This window comes from Geotrypetes seraphini, chromosome 1, assembly GCF_902459505.1.
Source record: "Geotrypetes seraphini chromosome 1, aGeoSer1.1, whole genome shotgun sequence".
NCBI lineage: Eukaryota > Metazoa > Chordata > Amphibia > Gymnophiona > Dermophiidae > Geotrypetes > Geotrypetes seraphini.
The window spans coordinates 304,974,352-304,995,524 of record NC_047084.1 but is presented as its reverse complement, the minus strand read 5'-3'; the positions used below and the strand labels follow the sequence as shown (position 1 = coordinate 304,995,524).

Below are 21,173 nucleotides of genomic sequence, written 5' to 3'. Positions count from 1 at the left end.
GGATTCCTCCTAATGCCTCTGATCAAGGCTGCTTCCCAGAACAGACACCCCCACATCATAATTCCCTCATCTCATCCCCCTGATGTAGCCTAAGCCTCCTCTTAACCCCTCCCCTGATCACAGATCCTCTCCAATAACAGACTTCCTGTAAGCCACTCTCCCCAATGCCAAGCTCCTCTCCAATGAAATCAATCTTACTCTCTCTCCACCCCTAATACCCAGGGACTTACCCGGTAGTATCTCTGATAGTCTAATGCACTGTTCTTCAGTGCAAGGTTTGGGGACCAATGGAGGCCTTCATTGTCATTTTGGCTTTTTTCTATCATGATCTACCTCTCTATCTCAGCTTGAGACAGAAAGGGAAAGGGAATAGAAGGAAGAACCACATGCTTGAAGGACAAGGCATTTCTCAATAGATGAAGAGAATGTATTTGGAAATGCCCACCTCCTTGAGGATATCCCCAATGAAAAGTGCCATTTCGGTAGGGGGCGCTTTCATCTGTCCTTCTCTCTGCCCCCTACTCCTTCTCCGCCCCCTCCTTACCATGTGTGCACTTGCTCCTTCCCTTCTCCCATACTTCTGTAACGTTCTGGGCGCGAGCAGCGACCCCCAACCTGCTACTCGTGCCAGCATCAGCTCTTCTTCTGTCACTTCCTGGACTCGCACCTAGGAAGTGACATCAGAGGAAGAGCCGACATTGGTGCGAGCAGCAGGTTGAAGTTGCTGCTTGCGCCGGGAACATTAAAGAGGTACAGAGGAAGGGAAGGAGTGCACGTGTGGCAGGAGGGTGCGGGGAAGAAGCAGATGGGGGTGGGGGGATGGAGAAAAGGACGGGGGAGGGAACCACCACCCCAGGCGCCTCTCACCCTCAATACGCCATTGATCCAGCCAGTCAGATTTTCAGACTATCATAATGAATATACATGAAATAAATTTGAATGCGCTGCCTCCTCAATATGAAAATCCCTCATGTGCATTCATTGATTCATTGTGGATCTCCTGAAAACCCAACTGGCTGTGTGTGCCCTGAGAATTGAATTGAAAAAATTGAATTGCTCTTAGAATCTCTATACCATCAATTCCCCCCCCCCCCAATATGTAATGAATTGTGCCACAAACAATTACCATATATGTATAATCAACACACCTCCAGAGGCAGAGTCAATTGCCCAAGTTCTCCTTATATCACCAGTGCCAACATACCCTCCCTACTTCCCCAAAACACAGATTGCCCTTCACTAATAATTTTCATTCTTACATTTGTTTGGAGGATTTTTGTATTTTCAAGTCAACAGATGTTTTAAATGTTTGGCAATTTGGATTCAGTTAAAATAATCCATTATGCTTCTTATCCTTCAGCTATTGTCAGGAACTTGGTTAACCAAAGGTTTAATGACTTGTTTAATCCAGGACATGCAAAACACTTTTCCTACTGGTGCAGAGATTCTTGCTTATAAAGAGCATGCACTGGTTAAAAACTCATGCAACTGACCCTCCTCCCTTCCCACAAGAGCAAGGGTTCACAGAAAGCAAGTACAGTGTTCCCCCGGTTGTTCGCGGTTGGCGATTTGCAGTCCCAGTCATTCGTGATATTTTCCGACCGCGAACCACTGACAAGGAGAGGGCAGCGGGAGAGGCAGGAGAGAGCAGCCAGAGCGCTGCGAGTGCAGGAAATCACTCGCAGTACGCTCGGACCGCCTCTTCCTGCACTAAGTCAGGCCTTATCCAATCAGGAGCTGCTTTGACCATGTCAATCAGAATTTTAGGCCACTCCCAGGCGCATCCCAGGATGCACCAGGGAGGGAATGGTCTGCCATTTTGAAGACGCAGGCCTGCTGGCCAGAGGGAGTGGGCAATCCTTCAGGGGGCATAGGAGGCCTGGGGGGTGTTGGGGAATGTTGCTTGATGGAGGATGTTGCTTGGCGGCAGGAGTTGGCATCCCTCCCACTACTGGGGGGGAGGGGGGTGTGTGTCATGGGGGGGGCTGTTGCTTGGTGACAGGAAGGAGTGGGGGGGAGGGTATTGGAGGGTTTTGCTTGGTTGCAGGAGGGAGTGGGCATCCCTGCTGCTGCCCGGGGGGGGGGAGTATTGTTTGATGGCAGGAGGGAGTAGGTATCCCTCCTGGTGTCTGGGGAGGGGCGGTTTTGCTTGGTGGTGGCAACATTTTCTGGTAGGTCTGAGCTGTCAAGCCTTACTTTCCTGTCAATGCCTGAGCCAATCAGCGTTCAGGTACTCACCAAAAAGTAAATAAGGCTATGAAGCTCAGACCTGCCAGAAAATTTTGCTCGCAAATGTAGGACAGCAAGGTTAGGGAATCACCTGGCAATAATAGAGAATCGCTTAGAATGCTCCTTTAAATATTAATGATCATGTTGTAATACATTTGCATAGCAGAGCTGGAGACTGCTAGGAAGTTCGGAAAAGACCACGGTATGCCGTTTTGATAATCTGGCGCTAAAATACATGAATGCTAAATTGGCTGGAACTGGTTTAGCGACCATATTAAAAGTTTTGATAATCTTCCCTATAGAAACACAGAGGATGTCAACAAAAGGCATTAGGGAGGGGCCTTAGGCATTTTATAACAAGATGCCTGTGTCAAAGTTCCAAATAACCCAACTATTTGGGGACTAATTATGACTATGTAAGAAATTCAAAAGAGCACTTATTTTAAGCTTACGAGTGTTTTAAAATCAGCAATATAAGCACCTATGTGTCTTTTTAAAAGAGGTTTCTAGATCGAGCCTTTGTAGTGTATAAATGCCAACGTGCATATTTGCATCTACTCAAGAGCAGGTTCATATACTCCAGAAACATATGCAAGCCAGTACTATAGCCAGACTTGGAAGGGTTTTTTTTGGAAGGTGGTGGGGCAATCAGTTAACATGGGAGGGGGGAGGGCACTAGGCTTCCCATTTCTTCCCCTTGCTCCCCATTAAAATTAAAAGTACCTTAGCTGGCGGGGATTCTCAAGCCCTGCCAGTTGAAGAAATGCAGAGCTGCCTCCATACTGTAAAGCTCAGCAGGCCGCAGTGGCACACTGAGCTGCCGATGCCGGCACCTGAGCATGCTCAGTTCCATTCATAAACTGAGCAAACTTTCAGGTCCTGTGGCAGCGGCTCAGTGTGCCACTGCTGATTGCTGAACTTTTCAGACTTGAGGTGGCTCTGCATTTCTTTAGCTGGTGAGCCTTGAGGATCTACACCAGCTACATCAGTGGTCTCAAACTCGTGGCCCGCCAGGTACTATTTTGAGGCCCTCGGTATGTTTATCATAATCACAAAAGTAAAATAAAACAGTTTCTTGATCATATGTCTCTTTAGCTATAAATTGCAATATTATTATTAAGACTTAGCCAAAAGGAAAGATTTATAAACTATAAAGAGTTTTACCTCATGCAAAATTGACATTTCTTTAATAAGACATTAACTGTTTGGTTTTTTTTCTGAGGCCCTCCAAAATGTGGCCCTGCAAAGGGTTTGAGTTTGAGATCACTGAGCTACATGGATACTGTGTATGGCTGGGTGGGTCTGAGGCAAAAAAAGTGGATGGACCCAGGCCAGCCTAGGCTCACTTGTGGCTGTGTCTCCTAGAACAAGCAGTGTGAATATAAGTACGTGCTGTATTGTCAGTGCATGTATACCACAGCTCAATTTTATAAAAGGCATTTTCTGCATATAAAACAATCTTTATACATGGGGAAAAAAACAGAAAGGCATAGACAACCAGGACTATCCCCAATAGTGCACAAGCTTGAAATTGCTCTGAAATTGTAAATATGTATATGTTTGCTATGCGTGTATATGCATAATTTATGGGGAATGAGTACTGTAAGTGAGACATGCTTGAGATTAGTTCATACTTGGTATTTGATTATTTCCTAATCCCCAAGCAAATTTAACAGAAGATCAAAGAAAGCAGTAAATGGATTTTTCAAACCCAAGAGAAAAATAAATACATAACAGGAAACATTTCTTTACCTGATGTACATAGCCTGACGGTCTATTTCTTTGTAGAAATTCTATGGAAAGAAAATAAAACAATATTTGAATATTCATCTGCTTTTTTTAAAATATTTTCTGTGTGATCTGAGACATATGTTCACCCAGGTCTATCAGATATTATAGAACAGCATTTCCCAAACTTCTCACACTCTTAGACCAGGAAATTGGCTGAGAAACTCTTTGTGAACTAGGGAGATGAAAAATCCTCCCCGAAGATTTTGGGTTATTTTTCCCTGCTTTCCCCCCCCCCCCCCCCCCCCCCCCCCCCCCCTCTGGGAAGGGGCTATAATTCTAGAATATCTGTTGGTGGCTAAAACATAATTAATAGCATGGTAAAATATAATATGGTAAAACACGAGCAGTGGTTCTTAACCAGTGAATTAGGACACACTGATGTGTCCCCAAAAGATGGAAAGTGTGTCACAGAAAGTTTGGTGTAGTTAGCAAGCACTCTGAGGTTGTACATGCAGGCCTACGCTGCTCCTTGTGACCCTGGACGGGTCACCTGCTCTCACCTTGCCCCAGGTACATTAGATAGACTATAAGCCCACCAGGACAGTCAGGGAATTATGCTTGAGTACCTGAAAAAAAATCCATGTAAAATCCATGAGCTCCCCTGGGAGAACAGTATAGAAAATTGAATAAATGAATAGATCCAGAGCTTTATTTCCTATACTACAGGCATTAGTATGCTTTATAGATGTTGTTCGTTTTCTCCATTTGTATAGAGGGATTTAATTTTTCACTTGAGAGCTTTGATCACCCAGCCCAAATGATTCTAGTTTAGAGCCCTGTTCAGTAGATTAGCCAGTCTGCTGCTGAATACACTTCTTCCCTTCTTTGATAGATAGATATCAGATTTGATCAGCAGCCCTTGGAAAATCCCATAGTCCAGGAAGCCAAAATGCTCTCAGTGACATCATCCATGCAGCAATGCATTTATCTCTAGGAGTGAGCTTCACTCCCTTGGCCTTTGCACTCATTAGGAAAGATTGTTGAGAATACCACCTACACACCTGCCTACTTCACCTTCTTTCCCAGAGCCATGAAGTCACTTTTGACACATTCAGAGGGGTATCTAGGAGTATCATTTATGCTAACATGGATGAGCAGCATCAGACAATAAACATTAGGCTTGACGAGTCTTGGCAAGCTCTCCATAACATTTTGAATTTTGGCACCTGACAGATAGCACACTTCCCAGGACCTCATGCCTGGTTTTAAGATGAATGCCTCTGCATTCCTCAGAAGTGAATCACTAGCCACCAATACCTTTCAACTCTTACCCCCTCTTCTACAAAGCCGCACGGCAACAGCCCCGAAGCCCTTCAAATCTCTATAGGCTTCAGGGCTGTTACCGTGCAGCAGCCGCTGGCGCAGCTTTGTAGAAGAGGAGATGAGTGTTTACTGATCCAGCAACTTGGAGAATTTTGAGCTTCAGTTCCTCCTGTCACTGGGATGCTTCTATATGGTCCTGTTGCACCAAGAACACCTTTTGAAGATGCAGGGTCATCCAGAATAATGACCGCAGTGAAATCATATGATTTGATGGTACAAAAATGCTTCAGCAGAGAGATCGAGGTCTATAAATGGCCTGCATCAAGCTAATAGAACAAAGAAATAAAACTTGAAGTGTGATGAAAAACCTGCCATGGAAAACTCATGAAAGAGAACTGCATGACATCAACAGGACTTACAAGATGAAAAATATTGGGTACTGAGGCAATTGAGAAAAAAAAAAAAAACAGGTCCAATCTGCTCCATGGAAATGTTTAGACTGAGGAGGACCTGCATGATATTGGCAGGTGGGAACAGGCATGCCTGAGCAGTGAGCATATCCAAAGGCTTCTAGAAAAAAGAAGCTGGGTACTGCTTTCCATGCTGGGCTCTGTCAGTTATGTCACCCATAGAGGAGGATTTTATAGTCCTGATTGTCCTTGGAGAATTAGTTTTCTACTTACTATACAATAAGGATTCTGAAAGCAACACCATAATTGGCAGGTGCCTGAAAACACAGCACTGGTCGCATGTCAGTCAGATTATGGTCACTTGATAAATCTTAACCAATTGTTAGTGTAGTCCTTATTCACTTCTCTCTAAATCACTAACTATTCTCTGTACTCTTTTTAAATCTCTATTATTGTAAAGCTATATGGTGCCTGTTTATATATTGCGGCCCCATATACACTGTAAAGAGATTATTGGTCTAGAACTAACATATACTTCATAATATATGTATATGTATATATATATTAATTATTTTTCATTTGTATGGACCTTCGAATATCAACTGGACCATGAATAATGCCCAGCAATCTCTTGTCTTCATCAGTCCACTTTATTGTTTATTTACTCAAAACTCTAAAATTCATTTAGTTTCATACTTATTCTTAATTTCATAATTCCATAACTATTTCTTCATTGGATTTCATTTTAGTTTCCTTCATTTCCTTGCTTAATGTCTATTTCTTCTAATTTAATCTTATTACTTAGCTACTTAGCTTCGAGGTTAGCTCTCAAATATTCATCAATGCCACCTCTCCCTACATGCATGTTTCAAACAATGTTTTTCTTCAAGGTCGAGGGAAACAATCGAGTGTGTGCAATCTTTCTTTTGAAGTCTTTCTTTTGAAGAAAGACTGCACACACTCGATTGTTCCCCTCGACCCTGAAGAAAAACGTTGTTTGAAACATTCATGTCGGGAGAGGTGGCATTGATGAACTTTTGAGAGCTAACCTTGAAGCTAAGTAATAAGATTAAATTAGAAGAAAAAGACATTAAGGAAGGAAATGAAGGAAACTAAAATGAAATACAATGAAGAAATAGTTATGGAATTATGAAATTAAGAATAAGTATGAAACTAAATGAATTTTAGAGTTTTGAGTAAATAAACAATAAAGTGGGCTGATGAAGACAAGAGATTGCTGGGCATTATTCATGGTCCAGTTGATATCCCAAGGTCCATACAAATGAAAAAATAATTAATATATATATATATATATATATATATATACATATATATATACATATATACATATATATATATATATATATACATATACATATATATATATATATATATATATACATATACATATACATATATTATGAAGTATATGTTAGTATTAGACCAATAATCCCTTTACATTGTATATGGGTCCACAATATATAAACAGGCACCTTATAGCTTTACAATATTAGAGATTTAAAAAGAGTACAGAGAATAGTTAGTGATTTAGAGAGAAGTGAGTCAGATTATGGTGCCACTTTCAGAATTGTGGCCTGCATCAAAAGTAAGTGCTGGAAATGTAGGCCAGGTTTATTTTACAGGTCTACATTTCCGGTGCCTACCTTTGACGTAGAATCACACTTAGCGGTGCTGATCAACCCTGCCCATAATCACACCTCTTTTGATATTTAGCGCCGTTGACGTGATTCTGGTGCCATGGTTTGTAGGCACTTCATGGTGCCTACTTTTTTTTTTTTAATTGGTTTTTAATGGCACTGTCAATTACCATGCTGTTAATAGCCAATTAAAACAATTTACATAGACACCGGTAGAGTGCCTATTGGTGCCTTCCTAAAGCACCACTTTTAGAATCTGGGCCTAAATGATTATCTGGTATTGCCTGTGTAGAAAAATAGAAATACTTCTACCAATGTGCATCATCTGCAATCATACAAAAGCCTGCCAAACACATTATCCTAGTAATACATGAGCTTTGAATCTTTAAGACCCCATGGGCCAGACCTAGTAAGCATTTTCCTATAAATGAAAAATGGGAACAACCATTTGCTGTCAATTGTTTACACTCTTTATTCAAAGAGTAGGAACCAGAAATAAAATGCTCCCTCATCATTCCTATCTTTCTATCTCTCTGTATATATATATATATATATATATATATATATATATATATATATATATATATATATATATATATTTATATATATATATATATATATAGATTTATACATATACACCCACGGTTACTTAATAGATTCGGCCTCAGTTTATGGGTCACCGAAGCAAATTGCTCACATGTAGTCATATTTACTGTACCTTGTCAATTATTTTCACACTTAATTTCATTCTTAATTATACCATAGGGAGCTAGGGATTTCTCTAGTCATTATTTTTCTTGGCTATGAGCCTTTCTAATTGCTTAGTGGAAATGCTGTGAAACTGCGTGGCAGGGGCTGGGAGTGCTGTTACAGCCACTATGCAATAACAATGCCTAATGATCAAACAGAAAGTACATGTGCACCAGGCATTGAAAGGAATTTCAGGCTGTACTCATTGCAATGACTGGGGTATAAGGGAAGAATTATTAATAAAATGGGGAAAAAAATCAGGAGAAAAAAACTGGCTGCTTTTGGGTTTGGAGGTCAACCTCCACCACTTCCTGAGATACTTCAAACTGAACAAGAAGGTGTCTCAACAGCCAATCCACTTTCTCCTTCAGTTATATGGTCAATTCTCGTTATTCACGGTATGGTTCCCGGAAAAGTATGCGAACTGTGAAATCATGAATAATGAAATGTTATGTGTATGGGAAAATAGGTTTCAGTAGTACATTTTACACCTCAAAACTGCTTAAAGTGAATAATGGATCCTATTGGACAGGGGTAGGGAACTCCGGTCCTCGAGAACTGTATTCCAGCTGGGTTTTCAGGATTTCCCTAATGAATATGCATTGAAAGCAGTGCGTGCAAATAGATCTCATGCATATTCATTGTGGAAATCCTTAAAACCCGACTGGAATACGGCTCTCGAGGACCAGAGTTTCCTACCCCTGCTTTAGGAAAAATAGGGTTAGGTTTCTGCATGGGATAGCATTTGACAAAAACCATAGCAGAACATGTAGAACTCACAGCTGACAGCAGAAACAGACTTGCCATAATGAAGCCTGTCTAAAAGACGTATTTTGTCATTCGGACACATGACATGCTTCTTTCTCTTTGAACTGCAAAAACCCTAAGGAATGGACACATGACATGTTTCTTTCTCTTTGGGCTGCAAAAACCCGAGGGAATGGTACAGATTAGGGAGTAAAGAGCTTATGTGCATGACAGAAGAGCGGGACTTAGGTGTGATTGTATGTGATGATCTTAAGGTGGTCAAACAGGTTGAAAAGGTGACGGCAAAAGCTAGAAGGATGCTAGGTTGCATAGGGAGAGGTATGACTAGTAGGAAAAAGGAGGTATTGATGCCCCTGTATAAGACTTTGGTGAGACCTCATTTAGAATATTGTGTATAATTCTGGAGGCCGCACCTTCAAAAAGATATAAAAAGGATGGAGTCGGTCTAGAGGAAGGCTACTAAAATAGTATGTGGCCTTCATGATAAGGCGTATGGGGACAGACTTAAAGATCTCAATCTGTATACTTTGGAGGAAAGGCGGGAGAGGGGAGATATGATAGAGATGAATGTTAAAAGTTAATACTAAAGATGGATGTATGGTAGGAAGTGAAGGAGAGAAAAACAGCAAATGGATAAGGTGGCCCTAGATACACAGTTAAGAGCACAGACAGAAGGCAGCCAGAGACTGGGAAAATATGGTATGAAAAACAAAATCACCAGACAACAAAGGTAGGGGGAATGATTTTATTTTCAATGTAGTGATTGAATTGTGTCAGTTTTGAGAATTTAAATTTGTTGCCTATATTTTGCACTGTTCAGGAAGAAATGCATTTGTTTCTATTTCTCTGGGGTTCTATTTCTCTTAGGGTTTCATTTGTATACTGTATACTAGTACTTTTAGGGCTTTTGTGACAAAATTTCCAATGATCGGGATGGTGTGGAGCTAAAGCAAAAAGGGGGACTTTTTCTTGATACAGCCTTCGGGCAAAACATGTTGGAATGACAGGTCCCTTCCTGATAACTATTGACAAAGGGAAAACTCAGAAAATGCAGAAAAAAAGATAAGTTGAAAGATTATTTATTTATTTACTCAAGCACTGAAGTATAGAAGCACTAATGCACTAAAGCACTTTATATAAAACATAACGGTCTGATGAGGAGGCTAGTGCCACATAGTATTTGGCCACTCAAACCAATTGGCTAATACTGGCACTTCTGAAAACCAATGAATAAGTAAAAATTATAAATGAATATGTTATGAAGTACTGTTTGTGGAGAACACAAGTGATACTATAACAGTACAAAGGACTGCTGTACACATTACTTATAACTGATTTTTTATATACGTACTTACTTCTACACTATTTAACTCGTTCCCCTTTCCTATTGTATTCTCTTTTAATGTATTCTTTCTAAGAAATTGTAGTTCTTCCCTTTTCTCCCAATGTTTTCATGTCATATGAATGTTTGTTTAGTTGGTGTATGTTTAATTATTTAAAATGTTCGCCTACCATCTATTTTAAATTACTATGTACAACGCTTTGTACCTTTGGATAAGTGTTTAATCAAAATTTAAATAAACTATGAAACTATATCAGGGAGGTTTTTTTTTTTGTTTGTTTGTTTTTAAATCGGGAAGAGGGATGGTGGATGGTGGAAGGGGAGGTGATCAGAGGGGGGATACAGCTTTGTGTAGTCTTGGGATGGGGAGGGGGGAGGTTCTTATTATCTTTTCTGTCCCAATACAGAGTATGAGCTAACCTTTCAATGCTGCCCCAGACCTGCAGTAATTTTCTCAGGTTGTGCTTGCATTGTGCTCCCTTTAAAACTTCTCTGCATTGCGGTGGAATAGTTAATATCCAACTTACCATTCATTTTAATATGCTGTGCACCAATGTCTACCACATGAGCTAACACCCACGCCAAACCTATTTCTGCATCGTTTGCTTGCTGTCGGTCATGTAAATCTCTTGTTAACCACATGCAGCATTTTTCTACATCAGTGCATGAACATAAGGAGTGGCTAGCAATAGAAGATACTCCCTCGGTAAGGGAGAGTATGTTCTTGCTGACAGATATGGAAGAAGCAGCATGAGCACCCGTTGTCACTCTCTGCTGACAAATCTCTCAGAGCACTCAATCTCTCTTGAGCAGTGTCTTTTCTTCCATTTGTATCCCCTATAGATGACTTCTCTTTCTGATCACTCACACTATTACTGTTGCTCTCAACTCTTCCAATATGTTCCTTTCTTTTGCCTCTTTCGCCAGTATCTGCATACATTATAAGTAAACTGCTTTGATTGTACCCACAGAAAAGCAGTATATGAAGCCCATGATCGTCTACCCTTTTTTACCTTTTACCTCCCTTTCTAGTGTGACCTGGACTAATCAGTCCCGTGGTCAGCCACTGGCAACAGATCCAGTCCTTGCCACTCAAATTGCGTCCAGAGCTGGAATCTAAGATGATTAACAAGGCACAGGCAGACCATGGCTGATTCTCTCCATCTATGTGAGGACCACTTATCCATTGCTCAATGTGATAGGGGATCAGTTAAAGATTAAAAAAAAAAAAAATCCCTCTGTTTTCCGAGAAAGAGAAGTCAGAAATTTCACAGTAGGCTTGATGTACAAAGTTTTATTTAATTTTTTTCTTGGAAATCAGTTAGTGCCCCTAAACCTACTCAGGTTTCAGAGCTGTGAGATTATGAGTACTAGCATATTGACACCTTAGGTCAGTGTCTCTCGAACTGTGTGCCAAGGCACAGTGGTGTTCCCTGAAGAGATTCCGGGTGTGCCACAAGAGATTTAAGAATTTTACTTTAATTTTAAAAATTCCCTTCATAAGTATACATTAGTCGAGATGACATATACGCCATGTACACAAGCATTTGTCAATATTATAAGCGACTTTGTGCGTAAGGATACAACCACCCAGACAAGCATCATTCTTTGATGTGATTGGTCCTTGAAAACTAATGGCAAGTAATTTTAGTTTTATGCAGTACTGTTATCCTAACTTGAGCAACAAAACAATCAAGGCTTTGTTACTGTTTAGATCTTATCTTTGCAAACTTGGATTTTTAGCTAAATTGAAACTAAATTGAAAAAAAGAGAATGCAGATGGTGGATGATGAAATGTGTGTTTGCTTGTTGACTATCGAGCCGCATTTTAAGTTAATTTGCACTCAAAAAGAAGCACATCCATTGCATTGATTAGCAATTCTATTCTATCTACTTTAATTACCCATACATTGCTTAAAGAACTTTAAATAAATAATTCTCACATTTTATTTTTTGTTGGTTTTTCAATTTTATAATTTCAGTTATAATGTGCCGTGAAAAACATTTACTCCGTTTAGTGTGCCAGAGCTAAAAAAGTTTGAGGGACATTGCATTAGGTCAGGGGTTGGCAATTCTGGTCCTTGAGAGCCACAGGCAGGTCAGGTTTTCAGGATATCCACAATGAATATGTATGAGATGGATTTGCATGCACTGCCTCCTTGAGATGCAAATCGGTCTCATGCATATTTATTGTGGATATCCTGAAAATCCGGAAAGAGGGGGAGGAAGAGTGGGAGAGATGCTAAGCCCATAGAATGGGGAAAGGGAGAAGAGAGATAATGAAACAAAAGGAAGGGGACAGGGGAGACAGAGAGAGAGAGAGAGAGAGTGAGAGTGAGAGAGATGTTGACCCTGGGCTAGGGGTGTGCAGGAGAAAAGGAAAGGGGGGAAAGCTGGACACAAGGATGGGTAGACATATAGATAGATGTGCTGGACACAGGGAGAGGGAGAGGGAGAGGGACACAGAGGGCAAATGCTAGTCAGGACAGATGGGATGTAGAGGGAATGATGGTGAAGATGGAGAGAAAAGAAAGAAAGATGGGACTCAGGTATGAGGAAACTGAATGGGGGATGGGGATAGGGGAACAGAGCAGACTTGGTGATTGAGCAGGAGGGTGTTAGGAGTCAGGGCATGGTTGATGTTTTCAGCAAAACATTATGACAGAGTGATGCCATTACTGAAGAAATTGCTCTTGCTTCCAATTAGGTTTTGGTTGAAATTCAAAATTCCTTGCTTAGTTTTTAATGCAGTCTATGGATACTCTACAGAATAATTAACACCTTTATTATGTATTTCAATTAAATTTGTTATGTTTAGAAGTACTCATAGCTTTAAGTAAAATTTTGCAATTGTCAAAAATGTGATTAAAAAATATCTGGAGCACACTTTTTTCTTATCAGGCTGCTAAAGTATGGAATGATTTTCCTTTTCATTTGAGACATATATAATTTTTGTAAGGCTCTAAAACATATTATTTCAACTCTTAATTTAGGGGTTGTCTTATTCTGATCTGCTCCAGATCTTATTTGACTGGATACGGAATAGAACTCTGATTAGATAAGATTAGAATCATGGATGAGATAGGTGGAGAGGGAATTTGGGGGAGATAGTGAGAACTTGGAAATTGGTAGATATGAATGGGGGGGATGGGGTATTGTTGCATTGAGAGAATGAGTAAAGTTATGAAATAGGGGGGGGGGGGGGGGGCAAGAGAAAGGGGATGAATTGTGGGGAAAGGTTGAAACGAAATGAATGACCTCACTCCTGTTCAGCATATTCCCCGCTGCTTGAGGTTCAGCATTTCTTTTTTTTCTTCGTTTCCCCCACCAAGTACAGTCCGGCATCTTTCTCTCTCTGGCAGTCCTCCAACCTTCCCATGGGCCGTTGTCAGCATCAGAGATAAAGGCAGCCTGCCAGCCTTGGAAGCCTTCCCTCTGTCACATCCTGTTTCTGTGAAGCTGGGATACAGCAGTAGAAAGCAGGATGGCAGGATGACTTTATATCTGATGCTGCTGGTGACCTAGGGGAAGGCTGGAGAAGAATGAGATGCATTGAAAGTAGATGGCAGTTCTATGGAGGGGTATGAGAAGGGGATGGGTCTCTGAAAAGGTTTAGAGTTTCACTCAAGAGGCACCAGTTGTAGTACGTGATTTGAAAAGGGGACATAGCCAGGGGTGGATCGTGGGCATTCCTAAAAGTTAGGTGCTTTGTTATAGAATATGCCTGATGTGTGCAGGCACAGGAATTTAGGCCTGGTTTTCACTGGCCTGAATGCCTGCACCTAAGTTTTATATTGCACAGTGGCGCTAAGCACGATTCTGTAAAAGGTATGTGCACCTTGTAGAATCATGCTAAGCATTGTTCAAGTCAGCGCTGATTTTTTTAGGTGCAATATGTAGAATCTGGCCCTTTATTCAGATGGATTATCTCATCTGACCCTTGTATAGGAAACTGATCCACCACTTTACCCTTGCCAGTAAGCTCCTGTAACAATTCTACACATTTCTTTAGGTTTATTAACTGCTGCATTAAAAATCTGAGAGTAGCTTGCCCTCTTTGCCATTCGAATATTTGTCAAATTATTATTAGTAGCTTTCCTCCATATCTGTCTATCTTCTACTCTTTTAGTTCTAACCCATATCTTCTCCAGCTTATATAAAACTCTTTTTCTGTTGCAATAAATCATTTGTACACCATTTCCTATGACAAGATAGGTGAACTTGCCTGAGCTTGAGGTGCTAATTCATTTGAAACAGCTGAAGATAATTGAAACGATTCTACCACTTTTAATTCTTCTTGTGTTCTCTCTTCATATTACCTTCTTGACAATAATGTCATTTTCCTTTGGTTTCAATTTATCTTTTTCCTAATCAATTTGGTTGCAGGCATTTACCAAGACTGTCTTCCATTTTCTATCAAAACTTTACATACAAACATTACAGAAGAATGATCTGACTATGGATCTGATTTTCTCTGTTCTATATTAATGTCACTCCTCAACATCTCCTCTGGTGCAACATTAATGGCCTCTTTTACAAAGCCGTGCTAGTGGCTGCTGCGTGGCAACAGCCTCGAAGCCCTTTAAATCACTATGGGCTTCGGGGCCATTAGCGCAGTGCAGCCGCTAGCGTGGCTTTGTAAAAGAGGCCATAAATCCAGAATATGGCTATATTGATTTAAGGGTTGACCTTAAATTAACAAGGAAAGCCAATTTTTCATGGCCTTCCTGGAATACTTGTGAAAGCTAACCCTGGAAAATCTTCTGAGGTGTAGTTAACACAACCTATTCCATAATAGAAGCATGATAAAATGGCCCATTTCTGGTATCAAAAATACTGGGTATTACTCTAGATACTCACTTAACCATGGCTGACCACACAAACCTACTGGTGAAGAAATGCTTTTACACGCTATGGAAGCTAAGGACTATTAAAAAATACTTTGACACAACATCCTTTAGATTACTGGTGAAGTCGCTGATCCTATCTGCCCTAGATTACTGCAACATCGCCTACCTGGGTATCCCAAAAAAAACAGTACAAAAATTAAGATTAGTGCAAAACACTGCAGTTTGCTTGATCTTCAGACTGAGAAAAAAAGACCACATTAGCCCCTATTACAAAAAATTGCACTGGCTACCAGTGGAGGTGTGAATACTGTTCAAATTTGCATGTATCTGTTTCAAACAAGTCTAGGGCCCAGCACCTTCCTACCTGCAAACACACTTCACTCTACACAACCCCACACGAACAACCAGAAACAAAAAACATCTTTGCATAACCAAAGATCACAGGCTACAAATACAAATCTTTCCTAGACAGAACCTTCATGTTCCAAGCAAACAAACAGCAATCCTGGCTGGGAAAACACATAAATAAAGCCAGACAGACCTACAACACATTCCAAAAATCAATTAAAACTGCTCTATTTGACAAATTCCTTGCCTAATCAGATGACCTCTCTCAGGTATTCTTTCCCCTTATAACCCCAATGTATTATGTAACATCTTTCTTCTCTCATGTATTATTTCCCCATGTTTCTCCAATTTATTATGTAACATCCTTCTTCTTGCATTTTATAATTCGCTGATTGTCCAGCCTTCTTTCTATGTGAACTGCCTAGAAGTCACTTGGACTATGGCAGTATAGAAAAATAAAGTTATTATTATTATTATTGAATAACAAGGGATAAATTTGGGCAGCCTGGAGCTTATGCAGGCCTGGTCAATATTCAGTGACAGACATATAAGAGTTATGCGGCCCCAAAATGGTAAAGGGGAAAGACTAAAATGATTAGGGCTCTTCAGCTTGGAAAAGAGACAGCTGAGGGGAGATATGATTGAAGTCTATAAATTCCTGAGTGGTGTAGAATGGGTACAAGTGGATCGATTTTTCACTCCATGAAAAATTACAAAGACTAGGAGACACTCGATGAAGTTACAGGGAAACACTCTTAAAACCAATAGGAGGAAATTCTTTTTTCACTCGGTTAAGCTCTGGAACGCGTTGCCAGAGGATGTGGTAAGAGCAGATAGCATAACTGGTTTTAAGAAAGGTTTGGATAAGTTCCTGGAGGAAAAGTCCATAGTCTGTTATTGAGAAAGACATGGGGGAAGCCACTGCTTGCCCTGGATCGGTAGCATGGAATATTGCTACTCCTTTGGTTTTGGCTAGGTATTGGTGACCTGGATTGGCCATCATGAGAACAGGCTACTGGGCTTGATGGACCATTGGTCTGACCCAGTAAGGCTATTCTTAAGTTCTTATTCATTTTTAATTTAAAATTTTAGAAACCCAGAGCCCTCAATCCTCCGATCCTCCTCCCCCAGCCTGCATCATACCCTCGCCCCCCCTTCCAAACCAAGCACCCCACCCCCTCTCCACCAGGCTCCCTCTTTCTGCCCCACCAGACCCCCTAGGTCTACCTATCTATCTAGTGGTCCAGCAGGGGTAGAATTTCAATCTCCTCATGGCTGCCTTCCAAAATGGCTGCCGTGACCTCTCATGGTACTACAGGAAGTACCACAAGCTGCCACGAGAGGTCACAACAGACATTTTGGAAGATAACCACGAGGGGGTAGTGCTCCTGTCCCCAAAAACCCCTGCTGGACCTCCAGGGATACAGGTAGGCCTGGGAGGGCATACTGGATCTTGGGGTGGGGGCTGGTAGGGAGAGAGGATGTAATGGGAGATAGGGGAGGGAGGATCAGAGGATCAGGGGTTCTGGGGGGCTGGTTGAATGTAAAAAAGGAAAAACTTATGTGGGTCTCAGTCCAATATTCAGCCGGAGTTTGCATTACATAAGGGGTGCATTTAGGACAGCTTTTAAGCTGTCCTAAACTCACCTACCATATTTTCACGCAGATAACGCGCACCCGTGTAAAACGCGCACACGGGTATAGCGCGCAGAAACCACGATTTTATGTACAAAAACTTTTGTATACCGCGCTCACGGGTATACCGCGCATGCAGCCCGACTGTCCTTTCGCCCGCCCCGACTCTCCTCTGGCCACCCCGACTCTCCTTTCGCCCTCCCCGACTCTCCGTGCGCTGTCCCGACTATCCGTTCACCCTCCCTGACTTTCCGTGCACTGCCCCGCCTCTCCGTGCGCGGCCTGAGGCACATGGTCGGGTTGGGCCCATGTGCCTCAGGCCGCGCCCCCAGGTGGGACCTAAGGCTCCAGGGCCTATTCTGATTGGCCCACGCGCCTTAGGCCCCACCAGTAGGCGGAGCTTTGGGACGGATGGGCCAATCCGGCCTCATTCCGTCGTTGGCTGCCTGCCGGACAGGCGGGTTTGGCTCCCGTCTGTCCGGCCAACTACCAAAGGTACGGGGAAGGAGGGTGGGGGTGTCGTGGGGGTCGGCCAGGGGGGTCGCGGGTCGGCTGGGGGGGCGGTCGGAGGTTCTTGGGGGGGGCGGTCGTTGGAGGGGGGGGGGTTTGCGTCGAGGGCAGGAGGGCCTGGGATCCCTCCTGCCCGTAATGTAGTGCGGGGTGGGGATAGGGGGTCGCCGTGGCCAGGAGGGTTTGGGCTCCCTCCTGGCCCGATATTGTCGGGGAGTTGGGGAGTCGGCCGGGCAAGAGGGCTTGGGCTCCCTCTTGCTCCGATCGTGGATGCGGGTGCGGGTGGGAGCGCGTGTGAGCGGTCGTTCGGGGTGGGGGTGCGAGCGGTCCTGCTGGGGGGGGTGAATCGGGCGTCGGGCGGGGTGGGAACTATGTAAAAAAATTTTTGTATACCGCGCTCACGCGTATAACGCGCGAGGGGTATGCGCGGTAGGTAAAAACGCGTATAACGCGCGCGTTATATGCGTGAAAATACGGTACTTATCTTATGTGGGCCCTGGCTGAATATCGCTGGAGCCCATATCTGCCCCAGTTCCTCCCCAGCATCGCCCTCTGGTCCACCCTTGACTGGCCCCATTTTTGGGGGCCAGTCAGAGATGATATGCAACAACTTAATTGCTTAATGAGTCACTTAACACCAATAATTGAATGCTAGCAATCAATTATTGCTGTTAACTGGCATAAATTAGGAATTATGTGCGCATCTCGCTGCATACTATTCTATAATGTTGTGTGCACAAAACTCATGGCGCACAACCCAATAGGGGGCATGGGTGGGTCTTGGGCGTTCTTAGAAGATGCGTGCAGAGTTATGGAATTTAGAGAATCTGTGCAAACCTCAAAAGAACAAGGTTCAACAACCCCACATCAAGCAAACCAAAGAACAAGAGGGGAATGGGACTGTACAGTCAGCCTTGGAAACAATGAGCTTTATTGATTGCAAGCACAAATAAAAACTTAATACATATGTAAGTACATGAATATAATGTCCTTTTTCTTTTTGACCAGACCCAGTCTGTTTCAGCCTCCAGAGGGAAGCCTGCCTCAGGGGTAGGGGAGTCAATCCAGTAGATGGCGCTGTGGCATTAAAATGAAAAGCTCTGAACTCGTGGTGAGATACACAAAAGATAGTGGAATGCTGGGAAGCATAAACAATCAATGTGTTGAGCTGTGTGGGCATTCCACTGGCATGGAAATCTAAGTACTAAATGGCAAGCAACTCTGAGCACCATTTATAGAATAGCATTCCATGCCACTTTTTTTTCCAGCACTATTTTCTCAGCACCATTTACTGAATCTAGTCTTTTGTGTCTCATGAGTTAAATTTTTGTGCATCTTTGTGGCATAGTGGTTAAAGTTACAACCTCAGCACCCTAATGTTGTGGGTTCAAACCTTGTGCTGCTCCTTGTAACTCTGGGCAAGTCACTTAATCCTCCACTTTCCCGGGTACATTAGACAGATTGTGAGTCCACCAGGACAGATAGGGAAAATGCTTGAAATATATGTATGTAAACCTCTTTTGAGTGTGGTTTTAAAACTACAAAGAGGCGGTATACAGGTCATAATCCCTTTCCCCTATCAATGAAGATCAGGAAGTACTTGTTTCCAATAAGAGTCACTGTCTTAATTAGCATGCACAGATTATATTGGATTGTCTCCAGTGGCTGATTTACTCTTTTGTGACTTTCTTTAACGGTATTGCATATGTTTTGCCTTTGAGAGAGCATATGTTATGTTAGTATCTCTGTGTAAAAGGATATTTTTAAATTCACCATCATCTCTGTTTAACAAGTTTTTTCTTTTACTGTATATGTGGCCCAAGTGCCTATGCCAGGTCTCTTGTGGGAGTTGGGGCTGCTATTTTAGTTTCTTCAACTATACAGATGATTCAGTACAGGCCATCATCTGCCATCTCTCAGGCTGCTATTTCTGCCCCCTCCCCCCGCCCCCCTTAACAGTGCAAACATTCTTGTGAAAGGGAGGAAAGAAACCCTTGGCATTTTACTGAAAGTAGATTCCCCTTCTGATCTGGCATATAAATACAGCAAATTTTTTTATTCGTATTTTATTCCTATTTCCAGCAATGTTTCAAACAATCATTGCTCTTTTCTCAATATAAATATGTTTCTCTCATCTGCTAAAAATACTGCTACTTTCACACTGTAATCAATGTCTGTAAAAAGAAAACCAACAACCCTAACTTTTCATGTAAAATGTCCCAGAATCAATGGCATAAAGATAGGGGGAGGGGGACTGCCTCGGGAACCATCTTGGTGAGGGCCCATGCCATGCTCATGCCTTCCTTCCCCCCCACTCCCATACTTCTTTAAATCTTTACAGGCTTGAGCAACTTCTCAGGCCTGCTGCTTCTGTCTGCCTTAACTCTGCCTGCCTCAAAATCACTTCTGGGTCATGGGGAAAGGAAGTGACATCAGATGGAAAGCCAATGCTGGCGTGAGCAGCAGGCTGGAGAAGCTGCTTGTGCTAGTGAAGATTTAGGGGTCCTTTTACTAAGGAGCAATAGCCAATTTAGCACACGTTAAATGCTAACGCGCCAATTATAGTCTATGAACGTGTTAGCATTTAGTGCACGCTAAATCAGCTAGTGCGCCTTAGTAAAAAAAGGGGGTTAATGAGATTTGGGGGTGGGGAAGGGAGGGCGTGGCTGTTGGAGAAGGAGCGGGGGAGGGGGGGGCACCACCGCCCTGGGCGCCTTCTAACCTCGCTATGCCACTGCCCCGAATCAATGCACCAGCCTGCTAGACTATTCCTCTGGAAAGTTTTAAGAAGGTAATTTTATAAAATGTCATCCAGATTGAGAGGGCAAAGAGATGTTTATTATCAGTTTATTTTATAAAGATATGTAAGATATGTGGAGGGGCATTTCCAATATGACATCCAAATCTGATTTTGAATGTTTGACAAAAAAAAAAACATCTGAAAATCCAGTGACAAACATAGCCATTTATGAACCAGAAAAACATAAATTTGATTTAAAAATCACCCTATTTTAGACATTTTTGTGCTCAGTGCATCTTTCTTTAAGGGCCATAAACTCCCCGCCCCCCCAAAAAAAAAATCCCAAGGGAAAAACACACAAAAATGAGCCATTGGGATATCTTGGACCAGCAGTCTTACTAGACTGGTCACACAGACACCCTAGTAGAGCAGTGGGACAGCCTAGGGGGCAATACAGGGAACTTCACATAAAAGATCTTAGATATACATCACTTCATATTCATAACCCCCTTATATTGTGTGGTGAGCCCTTCTAAAATTGTACCTAACTGTACCTACCACTAAAATATGCATGCAGATGCTAGCTTTTATGTGGGTTCAGTTGAAGTGGGATGTGGACCTGGGCCCCTTCTCTACAGTCCACTGCATTGACCACTAGGCTTTTCAAAAAGGAATGATGATTATGTAATCTGCAGCAGCCACTTTCACTTCTTAGGGAAGTGGGAGGGGGATCAGTGACATCTGGGGGTTTAAAAGAGATGGGAGGGGGGGGGTCATGTTTTTAATCCCTCCAGTTTGGCACCTTTTTGGCACTTAGTCATTATTGAAACAGGTCTAGCTTAAAACATCATATTATGGGTCTTGGATGCTTTTTTACAA

At 42.2% G+C, this 21,173-nt stretch overlaps 1 protein-coding gene across 1 annotated transcript in view; it reads right to left on the bottom strand.

The window, feature by feature from the left end:
* The window catches only part of LOC117365127 (dedicator of cytokinesis protein 2-like), a 1,549,644-nt gene that overhangs the window by 151,372 nt on the left and 1,377,099 nt on the right, over window positions 1–21,173 (bottom strand). Inside the window, exon 36 of the mRNA XM_033955120.1 lies at window positions 3,982–4,022. Coding sequence (XP_033811011.1) covers window positions 3,982–4,022 — 41 coding nt within the window. The remainder of the gene's footprint in view (window positions 1–3,981; window positions 4,023–21,173) is intronic.